Raw genomic sequence first — 14,655 nt, forward strand, 5'->3', positions numbered from 1 at the left:
GGGGCGGGGACATCCTGTCTAAACCACTAGCCCCAGTTAAAGCCCTTATAAAAAGGTTTCTGTCCCACTCATCTGGCACTCCACACACCACTTAACAGCCACCTCTTCATCCTGCTTGTGCCCTAGGTAAGTCCACTCCTAAGGAACCTCTTTCTCAAGCTGAGTCTTGGTGATCTGAGCTCAGAAAACCAGGGCTGCCAGGTACGGGCCCGTAGGTCAGCCAGTGGCGGCTGTGGGCAGAAAGCACCCCCTCTGATGGAGTCTTGGGCAAACCAGGGGCTCTCCTGCAGCAGCCGGGCTCTCTCCTCCTCCCCTGCGGTTGGTCCCGTAGCAGCTTCTCTCACCGGGAGGCCGTGTTGGCAGTAGTAACAGAACCCCACGGGCCTTCCTGGATCAGCAAAGGTCTCTTGTTCTTAAGGTTCTGTAAACCTCTTTGCGGTACTCAGTGTCTGTGAAACCAGAGTCAGATTACTTCTGCCAACCCAGCAATGGGGTTAAGCCTTCTTCTGGAGGGAGGGGCTTACATGGTGGCCCCCCCTCCCCCAGGGCCATATTTAGGTAAGATGAGTTTGTGCATTTATTCTAAGGAGTTTGAAGGGTAACTGAAAGATCATCTTATTATTTTTACTGTTTATAGGTCAGTGGCTAAGGTTTGCCACATGGAAAAAACAAAAACAAGAAACCAAGACCTTTTCATGTCTCCGTTGAGGCGCAATATTCTGATTTTGTACCTTGATGTGCACAAAAAAGCAAAGTCTGCCTGAAAATATTTTGGCCACCAAATGGTAGCAAGGACACCCCCTGAAGAGCCCCCTGGGTCCGCAACCCTCCAAATCCTCTGGCCACACTGACCCACTTTCTCTAGCACCGATTCCCCTTCCTCTCTTTCCTCTCTTGGTTCCTTAATCACGCTCCCTCTTTGTGTGCCCCGTTCCCCGTACTCCCTTCCTCGGTGTTCCAGCTTCCGCAGCTCTCCTTACCCCCAGCCCTGCACTTGGACCCTACGGTCTCTGACGGTCATCTCCTTTGGTCTCTCCAAGGCTTGTGCTCAATGAATCTCCACATCTCTTTGCCTCTTGCCCATCCAGCCATAGCCAGGACTCACTTCAACCTGTGTCCAGACCCCTGACTAATGGAAAAGAGAACACCTCCCTTCAGTTGGGAACCTCTCCTCACAGGCCGCCAGGGCCAGGGGTTTGGAGGAGCTATGCAGCTGTGGACAGCTGGCCTCCCCCGAGGTCCTAGCACTGAGGACAGAGGGCACAGTCAGAGAAACCCGGACTCTCAGAACTGGAAGCCCTCCCACCAGGGAAGGTACGCCCTCCTCAGCATTCCCAGCAGCTGGTAGCCCAGCCTCTTCCTGAACATCTTTCAAAAAGGAAGCCAGAAAGGGCAGAGTTGGGCTCTGGGGTTCCCCACCCGAGGCCAGGGTTAACCTGCATATGTACTTACTGCCTGCTGCTGTTCCCAGGGGGTCCCTAACCCCTGTGATAGGCAAAGGCATTGCCCCGTCTGCAGGGTACCGTCTAGAAGGCTCATTGAATTTGGGTTCCAGGATTTCTTGGTTTCTTATAAGCTGTGTGGCCTTGGGCAAACAACCTGTCTTTTCTGAGCCTATCTCCTCACCTATAAAAAACTGGAAATAGTAAGGGTTACAAGAGATGATGCACACAGAAGTGCTTGTGAGCAGTAGAGTGTACACAGATGCACACAAGTCATACGTGGGTACAGTAACACTGATGAGAGGTAAAAGCTAGCACTTGGTATAAGCCAGCTTCTGCCAAGTATTTTCTATGAATTCTCTCTTTTAATCTTTACAATAATCCAATAAAATAAATACCAGTCCCACCTACACTTCACAGTGAGTAAACCGAGGCACGGGGAGACCAAGCAATCCGCCCAGCTCACGTGCCAGGCCGGCGCTGGGGCCCCCGCAGAAGTCCTCCCTGTTCCCACTCATAAACCGCATCATGCCGGAAAGGAAGGCGGAGAAGACCCAGCAGAGCGGCCCCACGCGGCCGAGTGTGCAGGGAAAGGCCTTAGGAGCTGGGCACTCCCTGGGGAACAGCTGAGGCTGATTACGGGCCCCAGGGGGGCTTTTCCTCTTTCTCTAGCTTGACTCGAAGATGCCTCAGTTGCTGCGAAACATCACTGGGATCATCGAAGCCTTTGGGCGCTACGCCAGGACCGAGGGCGCCTGCCAGGTGCTCACCCGGGGGGAGCTGAAGCGGCTCGTGGAGCGGGAGTTTGCTGACGTCATCGTGGTAGGTGGCGGCGGGGGAGGGGCAGGAGGCGGGGGAGAACCAAGTGCTAGCCTCCGGACCCCAGCGTCCTAACGGGGCTGTGCAGGCAGAGGAGGGGGAGATGGAACAGAGAGGGCCACAGGAGTTGACAGGCCTGGTCCTTAAAGGAAATACCTTGACTTCAGTCAATTCTAACTTGGAGACGAGGTAAGAGGACACCAAAGGGACAGCTCAGGGAGGAACAGAGCCTCAGACTGCTTCAGAAATGGAAATAACTGCCACTTTCTGCTGCTTCTTAAATCTGATGCGGCGACCACCTCATATGGGTACCAGAAGTTTGATCACCCGTTAATAAGCACTCACGAGAAGCGGTTGCTCAAAGCAGTTGCTCAAATGTATTAGCTGAGTGGGCTCATCAGAAATGGGGTTTTGGAGAGCAGGTGGTTAGCGGCTGGGGGAGACTCTGGGAGCCCCTCCCTGGCTAAGCCAGACCCCGGGCCTTGATGCACCCCCCTGCATTTCCCTGCCTTTGGTTTGCAGCTGAAGCAACCAGCATGGTGAAAGTCTTGGGGGCGGGGATGTGTGTGGGCACAGCTGGATGCTGCCTCTGAGTGCGTCCCACCAGGCCCCCCCCCATCTCGGCAAAACAGCTGCGCCTCAGTGTGGATGTCACAGATGCCCACGGGGCTGTGTTCCTACTGTGCTTTTCTTGGTGTTGGGCTCACTGGAGAAAATACGGCCTCCATGCCAGGGGCTGGGGCCAAGGACAGCCCAAAGAGTCACTATGCGCTCATTTATTCATTCTTCATTGAATCTTTATCCAGTTCTCCTGTAGGCCAGAAACTGGGCTAGACACAGAGGATACAAAACAAAGCGAGCTTCTACGTTTGCAGGGAGAGGCCGGGCTGAATGAAGGTGATTTCAGGTGGATGCTGCTGTAGCAGGACGTGTGTGCAGGGTAGGGGCACCGAGCTCCCAGGCTCAGGGTGGGAAGCCTGGAAGCTGACAGACCGGCCTGAATCCTCAGGGGCGGGATGCTGATCTCACCTCATCCTCTCCCCAGAAGCCCCATGATCCGGCCACCGTGGATGAAGTCCTGCGCCTGCTGGATGAAGACGACACAGGGACTGTGGACTTCAAGGAATTCTTGGTCTTGGTGTTCAGAGTTGCCCAGGCCTGTTTCAAGACCCTGAGTGAGAGTCCTGAGGGAGCTTGTGGATCTCAAGAGTCTGGAAGCCGCCCCTCTGCGGCCTCACAAGAGCCAGGGGAAGGACAGAGAGGTGGCACTGAGGTGGGGACGGCTGGGAAAGGACAGGACCAGGCAGGGAGCCACGGTGCACAGAGTGAGCAGGCTTCCACGGGGCAAAGTGGGCCTGGGCCTCAGACCCAGGGTCAGGACATCAGCTCTGCTCAGGTCAGTCACCAGGACAGGCAATCTGAGTCTCAGAGACGGGAGGGAGCCAGCCAGCTGACACAAGCAAGGGACCACGTGGAGCAGACCCAGAGAGTGCGAGAAGACAAGAGTCCTCAGGCCAGAGAAAGCAGGGCGGAGAGGCAGTTGCAGACCAGGGAACAGGACAGAGCCCACCTGACAAGTGAGACCATCATTGGAACTTTAACTCAGACCCAGACAGGTGCCACCCAGACTGTGGAGCAGGACAGGAGCCATCAGATGGGAAGCACCAGCACCCAGTCATGGGAGCCCATCTGTGGCCAAACCAGAGGGACTGAGACCCATGGTCAAGACAGGAGTCAGACCAGCCAAGTGGTGACAGGAGGACATGTTCAGACACAGGGAGGTGCCATCCAGACTGTGGAGCAGGACAGGAGCCATCAGATGGGAAGCACCAGCACCCAGTCATGGGAGTCCACCTGTGGCCAAACCAGAGGGACTGAGACCCATGGTCAAGACAGGAGTCAGATCAGCCAAGTGGTGACAGGAGGACACATTCAGACCCCACCAGGGTCACAAACCCAGACACACACCCAGACCGTGGAGCAGGACAGGAGCCATCAGACAGGAAGTACTGCCCTCCAGCCACAGGAGCCCACCTGTGGTCAGACTAGAGGGACTGAGATTCACAGTCAAGACAGAAGCCAGACAAGCCAAGTGGTGACAGGAGGACACATTCAGACACAGGCAGGGTCACAAACCCAGACACACAGCCAGATTGTGGAGCAGAATAGGGGCCATCAAAAAGGAAGCACCGGCACTCAGCCATGGGAGTCCACCTGTGGCCAGACCAGAGGGATTGAGACCCATGGTCAAGACAGGAGTCAGACCAGCCAAGTGGTGACAGGAGGACATGTTCAGACACAGGGAGGTGCCACCCAGACTGTGGAGCAGGACAGGAGCCATCAGATGGGAAGCACCAGCACCCAGTCATGGGAGTCCACCTGTGGCCAAACCAGAGGGACTGAGACCCATGGTCAAGACAGGAGTCAGACCAGCCAAGTGGTGACAGGAGGACATGTTCAGACACAGGGAGGTGCCACCCAGACTGTGGAGCAGGACAGGAGCCATCAGATGGGAAGCACCAGCACCCAGTCATGGGAGTCCACCTGTGGCCAAACCAGAGGGACTGAGACCCATGGTCAAGACAGGAGTCAGATCAGCCAAGTGGTGACAGGAGGACACATTCAGACCCCACCAGGGTCACAAACCCAGACACACACCCAGACCGTGGAGCAGGACAGGAGCCATCAGACAGGAAGTACCGCCCTCCAGCCACAGGAGCCCACCTGTGGTCAGACTAGAGGGACTGAGATTCACAGTCAAGACAGAAGCCAGACAAGCCAAGTGGTGACAGGAGGACACATTCAGACACAGGCAGGGTCACAAACCCAGACACACAGCCAGATTGTGGAGCAGAATAGGGGCCATCAAAAAGGGAGCACCGGCACTCAGCCATGGGAGTCCACCTGTGGCCAGACCAGAGGGATTGAGACCCATGGTCAAGACAGGAGTCAGACCAGCCAAGTGGTGACAGGAGGACATGTTCAGACACAGGGAGGTGCCACCCAGACTGTGGAGCAGGACAGGAGCCATCAGATGGGAAGCACCAGCACCCAGTCATGGGAGTCCACCTGTGGCCAAACCAGAGGGACTGAGACCCATGGTCAAGACAGGAGTCAGACCAGCCAAGTGGTGACAGGAGGACATGTTCAGACACAGGGAGGTGCCACCCAGACTGTGCAGCAGGACAGGAGCCAGACTGCAAGCCACACAGGGGCTGGAGAGCAGGGACAGACCCAGCGGCAGTCAGGCAGTGGTCCAAGACACACACAAGTGAGCAGTTACGAGGCAGGAGAGACAGAGCTGGGAGGACAGGCCCAGACCGAGCCAAGCACTGTGACCAGCAGACAGGACTGGAGCAGCGCCTGCCCAACGCACAGTGTGGCCAGGGGGCCGGGAGAGAGGGAGCCCACTGTGGTGAGACAGGAGTGGGTTGATGACCACGCGAGGGAGACAGTGATCCGAAGGCAGGACCAGGGCAGCCTGCACACCAGTGTGCCTGCGGCACAAGGCCAGGAGGCCGCCCAGCAGGGAGGGAAGCGCAGCCTCACAGCCAAGGGGCTCTACTCCTACTTCAAAAGCAGCACACCGTGAGCGTCCCAGCCCTGCTCCAGTGCGCAGTCCTGGGAGAGTGGAGAGCGGCTGGCCTGTCGCACCCTGGCCAGTCCAGTCAGCGTGTCCCTGGACATTAGGTCTTAACTGTGGTGCTCCTCTCTTAGGTCTTTCTCAGTGAGACCATTTTTGCAAGGGGCCTAAACTCCCCTCTCTTACCTGCTTTGCTGTGCAGACCCTCTCAGGAGCAAGAAGACATGGAACAAGTCATCTCTTTGTGCCAATTTTTCCTCAGCTTGTGGAGGTTTTCAGAGCTTTCAGGTTTATCTCTGCCATCTGCCCATTGCCCTGTCTATCCTAATGCATCAATAAAACCTCCCTGAGCAACTGGGCTCTGTGTCCCGTTCAGGCACTGCTGACATGATGGGCTAAGGGCTACAGGGTTTTGATGATGAACTGGACATAGTCCCCACCCTTGAAGAGCATCTGGTTGAGAAGACGTTGTGCAAGGTTCCAAGAGTTGTAAGAGTCAAAGGGAGGAGAGATCATGCTCTTATACTTGGCAGAGATGGATTCGGAAAGGTTTCAACCAGAAGAGGCTTTTTCCCCTTGTAAATGCCCTTAAAGGACAAGCAGGAATTAGGGAGGTAAAGCTATTCTCAGTCTTTCACGACCTCTAATTCTAGAGTGTAAGTCTCCGTTCACCTTGTAAGGTCACATAGGAAGGCTGACCCAGGGTTACCAATAAATGGAAGAAGGCCCCCAGGGGTTGGAGCGGGGTGGCAGGGCACGGGGAGCGGGGAGAGGAGGGCAGGCATGTGGTACCCGGCACTGAGCCGAGACCCAGAGACCCCGAGCGTCCCTCCCCCACCCCTCACCCCATCAGCTCTGACCGTTCCTGCTGTCTCAGCCGCTGGATACGAGCAAGGTGTCAGGTAGAACCTCTCAGCTCTGGCTTATTGTAAGAATCACCTCAGGAATCGTTTTAACAACACAGGTTTATAAACCTAACCCTGGAGATGCTGAGTCCAAAAGTCTGGGGCAGAGCCTGTGCAAAGCGTTTAGGAACTTCTTAAGAAGACGTCTGCTTCTAGCAGAGTGGCAGGCTAGATACGCCGAAGGACCTCCCACAAGAAAACAATGCGATCCTGTGTAAAGCATATTTTTTCATGGCATTGTGGTTTCCAGGAAATAAGGGAACTCTCAAGGAGAAAACAAAATGTGTTAGGCTGAATAATAACCCCTAAAGATGTCTGCGTCCCAGTCCAAGGGACCTGTGGCTGTGTTACCTTATATGGCAAAGGGGACTTTGCAGGTGTGATTAAATTAAAGGTCTAGAGAGGAGGCGATTGTTCTGGATTATCTGGGTGAGCCCAGTGTAATCACAAGGGTCCTTGTGAGGGTGAGGAGAGAGGGCCAAAGTCAGTAAAAAGGAGCCGTGGTGGTGGCAGCAGGGACTGGGGTGATGGGCCACAACCGAGGAACGCAGATGACTTCTAGAAGCTGGAAAAAGCAAGGAAACAAAATTTCCCCAAGAGCCTCCAGCTGCCCTTCCGACACTTTGATTTTAGACCTCTGACCTCCAGGGAAAAAAGGGAATAAATTTGTGTTGCCTTAAGCCATTAAGTGTGTGGTAATTTGTTACAGCAGCAATAGAAAACTAACACACAAAACAAAAACCCAGAATTAGAGCCAGAATAGTCAGGAATAAGCATGTGTAAAGGTAAGGTTGTCCTTCTGAGGACGAAGTGATTTTACATCTGTCCAGACTGATGTTTGGGTCTAAAGACCAAAGATAAGTAACAAAGAACTCGCAAGGACTCGGGGGGTAGTGCTCCCCAAATCCCTGCATGAGGAATCTACTAGAGAATGATCTCCCAAAACAAACAAAAACCCCCAGAATCATAAAAAGCATTTGCCATACAATCTGATACAGCACGTTTCAATCTATTTAACTGAAGACTGAGACTAAACAATGGGGATAAAGATGACAGAATAACACTTTACATTATATGCTCTGAAATAGAAATATCACACAGCTAACAAAAAACGGGGAGAAGGAGCAACCGTATGGGAAGTAGAGTAAGTCCACTGGTTTTATAATAAATACAAATTTTTGAGTAAAAACTGGGAGTGAAAGGATATCACTCCAAATTAGATATTAAGGAAGAAAGCAGGAGGGGAGCATGAAAAAGGTTTTCGGAAATTCCATTATTACTTGGAGTAAGGGATGAATAGACAGTATATTTTTACAAAAGGAAGGGGATATATATTACATAAAGATGTTACTATAAAAGTAACTTTAGAACAAAAATATAAACCTTTCTCAACATCAAGATATTCCAGAAAAAAAGCAAATGAGAACATGATAAATGATGCTATTTATGTACAAGACATATTTGCATAAATGTGACACAGAAGAGTGTGGGAGACTGAGGTTGGACATATAAGCTATAATAGTAATGTCAAAGGCTTAATGCACTATCGAAAGAGCACGTTTTCATTTTAGTTCTGCGTCAGTCTATGCTCTTCACAAGGGACATCCTAATCAAAGAGACTCAAAGTTATTTAAAAAGGGGTGAGTGGGTTAATAAAAATCAGGAAAACACAGATAAAAACAAAACTTAAAAATCAGGGCTATGATCTTGATCCCAGACAAGATAGAATTCATCAAAAAGCATTAAATAAGATGAAGAAGGACACTTAAAAATGTCAAAGGATATAATTCACAATGAAAATATAACAAATTTTAATAAATGTACATTCAATAACATAGCCCAGGTCTCATAAAGCAGAAACTACAGTGGGTACAAGAACAAATTTTAAAAAACAGAAATAACAGGGGACTTTCAGTTGAAGATAGCAAATGTAGAGATGAATTAAAAAACACAGTAAGCTATAATATAAATAAAACTTTATGCATATAATCCACTAATATCCTAACCCGACAATAAAAACTACACCTTCTATGCATAGAATATTTACTATCAGGTCACAAAGAAACCCTCAATGCATTATTCAAAAATAGAAATAATACAAATAGCATTCTTACAGGCACACGTGGGATGAATGAATACTGCCAAGCCTCTGTTGTTGTTTTGTCATTATTGGAAATTAACAATAGACACACTCTATTAAATAATTTTTGGATAAAAAGAGATGAAAAAAATTGCAGACTTTTAGAAAATGATGACAAACTAGATACCTAAGGATTATAGACCACAACTCCATGAATACATCAAGGAAAATCCATAGCCTTAGCTACATGTTAATAAAAATTAGAATAAATAAATTAAATGTGCAAATTGAAAAGCTAGAAAAATACCAATGAAAACATATATGTATGTGTGTGTGTGTGTGTGTGTGTGTGTGTGTATGAATTTTAAAGGTAAGAAGAAATTAATGACTAAAAAACAGAAAAGCAGTAAATAAGTAAATAATAAGTAAACAAATAAATAACCTATTCCTTTGAATCACCCAGTAGAAAACCGCTAACCAATCTAATTTTTAAAAAGGTGAAAAAGGTGCAGGTGAGAAAGCAAAAATATATGAAATAAGTAACGATGGGCAAAAGATACAAAAAGATAGTTGACAGAAGAAATACAAATGATCCTTAAATATATAAAAATATGTGACAGCTTGTTCATACAAATAGAAACACAAATTAAAACCATATCAAGATACTGTTTCTCACCATCAGCTTGGCAAAAATCTAAAAGAGGACAGACTTGAGAAGCAACTTTTTGAGAACAGACTGTTGATGACGCTGTGGAGAAGAGCTGTGCCCACACTTCTGTGGAGGGACTGCCAAATGATACACCACAACGGAGGGAATCTGGCAAAATTCATCATTATCATATCTGCCTGTTTTGTTCTTGCTGCTCCCTTTGTACCTGAAGTCGATCTTGACAAACAGTAGCGTTCAATGATTATTTGTTGGAAAAAATGGAATGACCTGACCTCTTCTTTCATGTACATTAGTTCATATAATCTCTGTGCAGACATGTGACTATGGAAAGCAACTATAATCAGGCCTGGAAGCTCCCTGAGAACACGGATCTTGAGAACAGAATCTATTCCAAGACAGCAGTGGGCTCCATTCTTTCATGGCCAGAATCTCCTCTGGGGGCTTGAGGTGGGACTGGATGGGCCATTCTCAGGATCCAGGTTCTCAGGGAGCTTCCAAGAAGAGGAAGGGGGTGACCCTGGAACAGTCAGGGGAAACACAAAGGCACAAGTGGTTCTGAAAGAGAAGTCAAGCAACAGTGAGTCGTGGAGAGGTGACAGCCCGCCGCCCGTCCCCTCTAAGCCTCCCTGTGCCTTGCCAGGTGGATCTGGAAGCTACAGTGAGATCCACTCCACCCCGTAAGCTTTAGTTATAAATGAATAGAGATTCCTTATAAATGTTGAACATTGGAATGGATCAAATCACAGACATATTCAGGGTCAAACTTAAAAAGAAAGAATGGTGTCTAAGCCAACAGGATCTGACTGCAACTTTTATGTGTGCACTTTCATTTAGAAGGGAGGGGGTTATTCAGCCAAATGTAGAAAAGGGAAGTCATGAAGCCAATGAAGCTGGACCCCTATATGCAGTCCGTGTCTCGGCAAGAGGGCCACCTCCGACGGGCAAGGTCTACGGTGGTGATGGCCCTCCATCAGGTGAATAGCTGGATGGATGCCACTAACCTCCAAATCAGAGAGTGCACTCTCCTCCAAGTCGGTGACCACCAACTCTGATTACGATACGGGTCCATGTGGGAGAAAAGGCACCGCCCAGCAGGTGAGTAACTAGTCCTTCCGATATTCATGTTCCTTGTAAATTGATGAACTGAAATCATCAGTGTCAGCCCTGGTCTCTGGGCTTGGCAGCTGTGAGCCTGCCACTCACGAAGGAGGATCTCCTCTCAGACTCGGAGCCTGGGGGCCTGTGTGTGCGTCCTGGCCCCCGTGAACACAGGGCTGTCACTAAGGCGGCCAGCCTGCCTCATCCCTAGCCACGCCCCTCCTTCTCTCAGGGCTTACTGGTCCTCCTCAGTCTCTTAAAGTTGCCACATAGCTGATCCTTTCAAATAATGTACGTGATGTATATGTTATGTTAGATCCAAAAGGAAAAACTTGTGGAAAATGTACAAGGGCTAGTTGGGAACGGAATGTCCTTGCTCACAGCCCCTGAGGTAGACTCTCTTCCTTTTGAAGGTGGAAAAATCATCCTTCCACTTCATATCAAACATATTAAAATGCACCTACAGGCCATTTAAATATAATTTTTACTGCATTTTGGGGGCAAATTTGAATAGTTTTGTTTTTGAAATTATTTACTTACAAGTAACACATTTACCTGATTTTAGTGTTGATTTCTTTGCAATTACGGTGCATATTCTTGAGGGAAAACCCTATTAAAAATTGCTTAACAAGTAAGTATTTCCTATGATTACTAAATTTAACGAAGAATGAGGTTCATGAAGTTTCATTTCTGGATCTTTAAAGAGTGACAGAATTTAATTTGTCACATTTAGGGTTGGGGAGCTGACATTCCTATAGAATGACATCAATTTATTTTTGACTCAAACATCTCATTGGCCTTTACAAAGCTCACAAGCTCCAGTGATACTGTCTGTTGTGTGTGAAGCAGCCCCAGCCTTGCCAGGGCTGAAGGTCCACTCCAAACGCCCAGCAAACCTCTGTCCCCGGGTGCTTTCCGTTCATAGGGAGGGCAGGTAATGCTGTACTGCCGCCCCCTGGTGGTGGTGAAGACAAGCCTCTGCAGGAGTTCCTGCAGTAAATTTGCTTACGCTGGAATGGGAGATGGTGTCAGAAACCCAGAAACCACTGGACAGCCTCAGTAGTGTGACCCCGGGCACAGCAGCACCTGGAGGAAGTGGCCCTGAAATCTCCGCAGTGACCCACCCCAGGCTGCTCAGAGGCACAGGGCTGATAGTGGGGCGTGTATATGTGTGCATGTTTGTCTGGGGGTGCCCTTCACAGAGCCACCTCCACTGACAAATGGGCTCCCAGCATGGGGTTTGGGGCAGGCCCTGCCTCGATCCCCCTGTAGAACTTGACCTCTTGCCAGGGCTGTGGCTCCACTGGGCAGGGGTGGCCCCCGGGTGCTGGATTATCTCACCTGGGAAGGTGTATTTCTGGAGCGGCCCACGTGAGAGGTAAGGACGTAAGCGTCCCTTGGCTCTCTCTCCTCAAGTCAGAAAACAGCAGTGTGTGCACCTCTCCTGGGGCCCCTGAGACCAAGGCTGCAGCCCGCCCTTGTCCTGGCCGCTCATAGGACCCTCCTGTCAAGTGGAGAAGCAATGGCGTCTCCTCATGGCAGTTGTGAGGAGACATCTACTCATCTAAACACATGTGTATGCCTGGCACATGGCATGGTAAGCACTCAAAAATGTTAAGAATTGAATAATGCATTCTTTAAGGCCAGCTGTTTATAAAGCGAAGGATGTTTGAAGAAGGAGGAGAAGATACAAATGGTCTTAATCAGCTGGACTCTGACCCAGTACAGAAGGTTCTCACAGGTTGGGGTGTCTGCCTGTGAAGATAATTGTAGCTTTTAGCAGCTGCTGTGAACTGTGGCTCAGCTCTGGAGATTTCTACCTCAAAGAAAAGCCTAAGGGTTAGGGCTGAATGTCAGAATATTATTCCAAATGCACCCATGTAACACCAACCCTCCCCTCTTCTCTCTCAAGTCCCCATCCCGTCCATCAGGGCAAAATCAGTTTCTCACTGGTCCGTTTCTCTCCCTCTCAGGATTTTTAGGCTGTTACCTAAGAAGAGGGGAGAGAGTGGATCTCTAATTGGCTTATTTTTTCACAAGATTCAGGCAGAGAAATGGAAGGTGGGTGTGGCTGGGGAAAGCACAGTCAACATTAGTGCCTCAACTCGTGCATCTGACTTAGAGAGGCACGTTTAACAAACTAGAACAATCTGGGCCACACTGACCAGAAAAACCCATCTTTTGTTTTATGAGACATTTTATCATGTATCATGACATACTCATCATTTGGGTTCAATTTTTCTTTTGTCTTCAAAGGAAGGTCACCATCCACAGAGGAAAATGCGCGTACACAGGCTGAAATCTCCCTTATCTTTTCAATCCTCATCCCAAACACAAATAATCGCAAATAATAAAAGTGGGATGCTATGCTACATGCTGATTTGTAAATCACTACAAATTTGCTGAGCACCAGTTTTGTGCTTGGCGTGTTATAAGATGAACCAGACCTAGTGTCTCCGTCCAGGCGCTAACATGAAATCAATAGAAATAATGGAAAGTATATTGAAATAACCAAAGACTCTTAGCTCAGAGAACAAAAGCCCATGCTGTCTGCCTCTGGGATACCCTAACCTACACTTAGCCTTGGTATGATTCCAGGTGGCGTTACTGCAATTATCACTGGTCTTGAAAATGGCTGTTTGGGCCTCATTCCCTGGTGCAGGGAGAGATGTGTTTATAATGAGACTCTGCTCGCAATGACTGCAGTGCCCTCCCCCCAAAAAAACACTCTCTGTCATTTCATCAGGGACCTTTTCCACTGCCTACTACTCACAACCATCACATAGTTACCCTCAGAAAACAGAGGACTAAAATCCACTGCTGTCCGCCATGACACACCCGGCAGGAACGCGCTGCTCTAATTACCACCTATTTTGTGATAAGATTGGTAGCCATGCATATTGTTGAAGTGTTTGTCTTATGAAAAGGGTGTTGTAAAATTTAATTACACCTCCTTATCCACAATCAATGAAAGATTAAGTCACACCTTAACATAACATAGGGTATTATTTATCCCCAAATTAAGCAGCAATGTAGTAATCTGGGGTAAACCACAGATTTATGACTTTTCCACCCATGACCTGGTCTTTCTCACTTAGCTGGTTCTGGCCACCTGCCTCCCCTCCAGAGTCTTGTCAACAAAATAAGCTGCTGATCACTCTGCTCTACACCCTTATGTAAGCACCTCACCAAGGACGATGTGCGGCCTGCAGGTGGCTCTGCTGTGATTTGTGGGCTCTGCTGCAATCAGTCAGATGACCCAGTTCAGTGGCGTGCCTCAAGTGCTAAACCCACACGCCTTCACAGGGGAATTTGACCATCCAGCAAACAGGGCACCTGTCATCCCCTTCACACAGAACGACAACCCTCCCCTGCCCCTGGATGTCAGAACTAACAATACCATTTGTCTATACCTTTCCATTTTGACTTTGCAGCCTTGCCCATCTTCTTTGTCTCTCCTGTATGTCGGGGTTCCAGGCTTCTCTTGAGAGCATCATGGTGCAGTGAAAAGAGGCCAAGGCCAGTCCCTGGGGTCAGAGTGTCAGAGAGGCTAGGGCTGAGCCCTGGCTCTGCCACCTGCCACCTACACAGCGTTAGCACTGGGGCTTTCTCTGAGCTTCAGCTTCCTCACTGGAAAATGAGGATCAGCATCTGTATCTCCCTTATGGAGCTGCTGGGGGATCACTGCTGCATGTAGAGCACAGAGACGCCCAGCAAACATGGCGCCCTGTGACTTCCCCTCTCCCACCTGCACCTATCCGTCCCACCCCTGCCATCTGCCCCTTACCTTCTCATACAAGAAACTGCCTTATACAAGTTTGTTCTTTTCCTCTAATAATACTTCCCAAATTCTCCTTCTAACTGTACACCCACAACTTGGTCTGATAAGGTTTATGGGAAACCAGAAATGTGCTGTTGGTGGCCAGTTACCTGGGATATCAGGTTGCAAAAAGAAATTTTTTTTTAAATAAATATCAGGGTAAGAAGAGCTAAACATTACTGGAAGGGCAGAAAATTGGAGCAAACTCTATGAAAATAAATTTATGAATATCCTTCAA

At 49.2% G+C, this 14,655-nt stretch overlaps 1 protein-coding gene across 6 annotated transcripts; it reads left to right on the forward strand.

The window, feature by feature from the left end:
* Positions 1-8: 8 nt before the first annotated feature.
* Positions 9-6,203, forward strand: LOC102509138 (cornulin). Of its 6 annotated transcripts, none has more exons than XM_032464247.1 (4): positions 9-126; positions 2,092-2,264; positions 3,307-4,605; positions 4,951-6,203. In XM_032464247.1, exons 2-4 carry the CDS (start codon positions 2,127-2,129, stop codon positions 5,851-5,853), a joined length of 2,340 nt encoding a protein of 779 aa, XP_032320138.1. In that variant the 5' UTR covers positions 9-126; positions 2,092-2,126; the 3' UTR covers positions 5,854-6,203. The 6 variants fall into 6 exon arrangements, with proteins under 6 accessions (XP_032320138.1, XP_032320137.1, XP_032320134.1 ...); XM_032464246.1 differs by having other exon boundaries at positions 3,307-4,080; positions 4,261-6,203; XM_032464244.1 differs by adding an exon at positions 638-1,314 and having other exon boundaries at positions 83-126; positions 3,307-6,203.
* Positions 6,204-14,655: the final 8,452 nt, after the last annotated feature.

The sequence above is a fragment of the Camelus ferus genome, chromosome 21 (assembly GCF_009834535.1).
Source record: "Camelus ferus isolate YT-003-E chromosome 21, BCGSAC_Cfer_1.0, whole genome shotgun sequence".
NCBI classification, from domain to species: domain Eukaryota; kingdom Metazoa; phylum Chordata; class Mammalia; order Artiodactyla; family Camelidae; genus Camelus; species Camelus ferus.

Coding starts and splice junctions, on each gene's coding strand:
- LOC102509138 (XM_032464243.1), top strand. CDS start 2,127: ATGCCTCAGTTGCTGCGAAACATCACTGGGATCATCGAAGCCTTTGGG. Junction 2,265..3,306: donor AGTTTGCTGACGTCATCGTG/GTAGGTGGCGGC, acceptor TCCTCTCCCCAG/AAGCCCCATGATCCGGCCAC.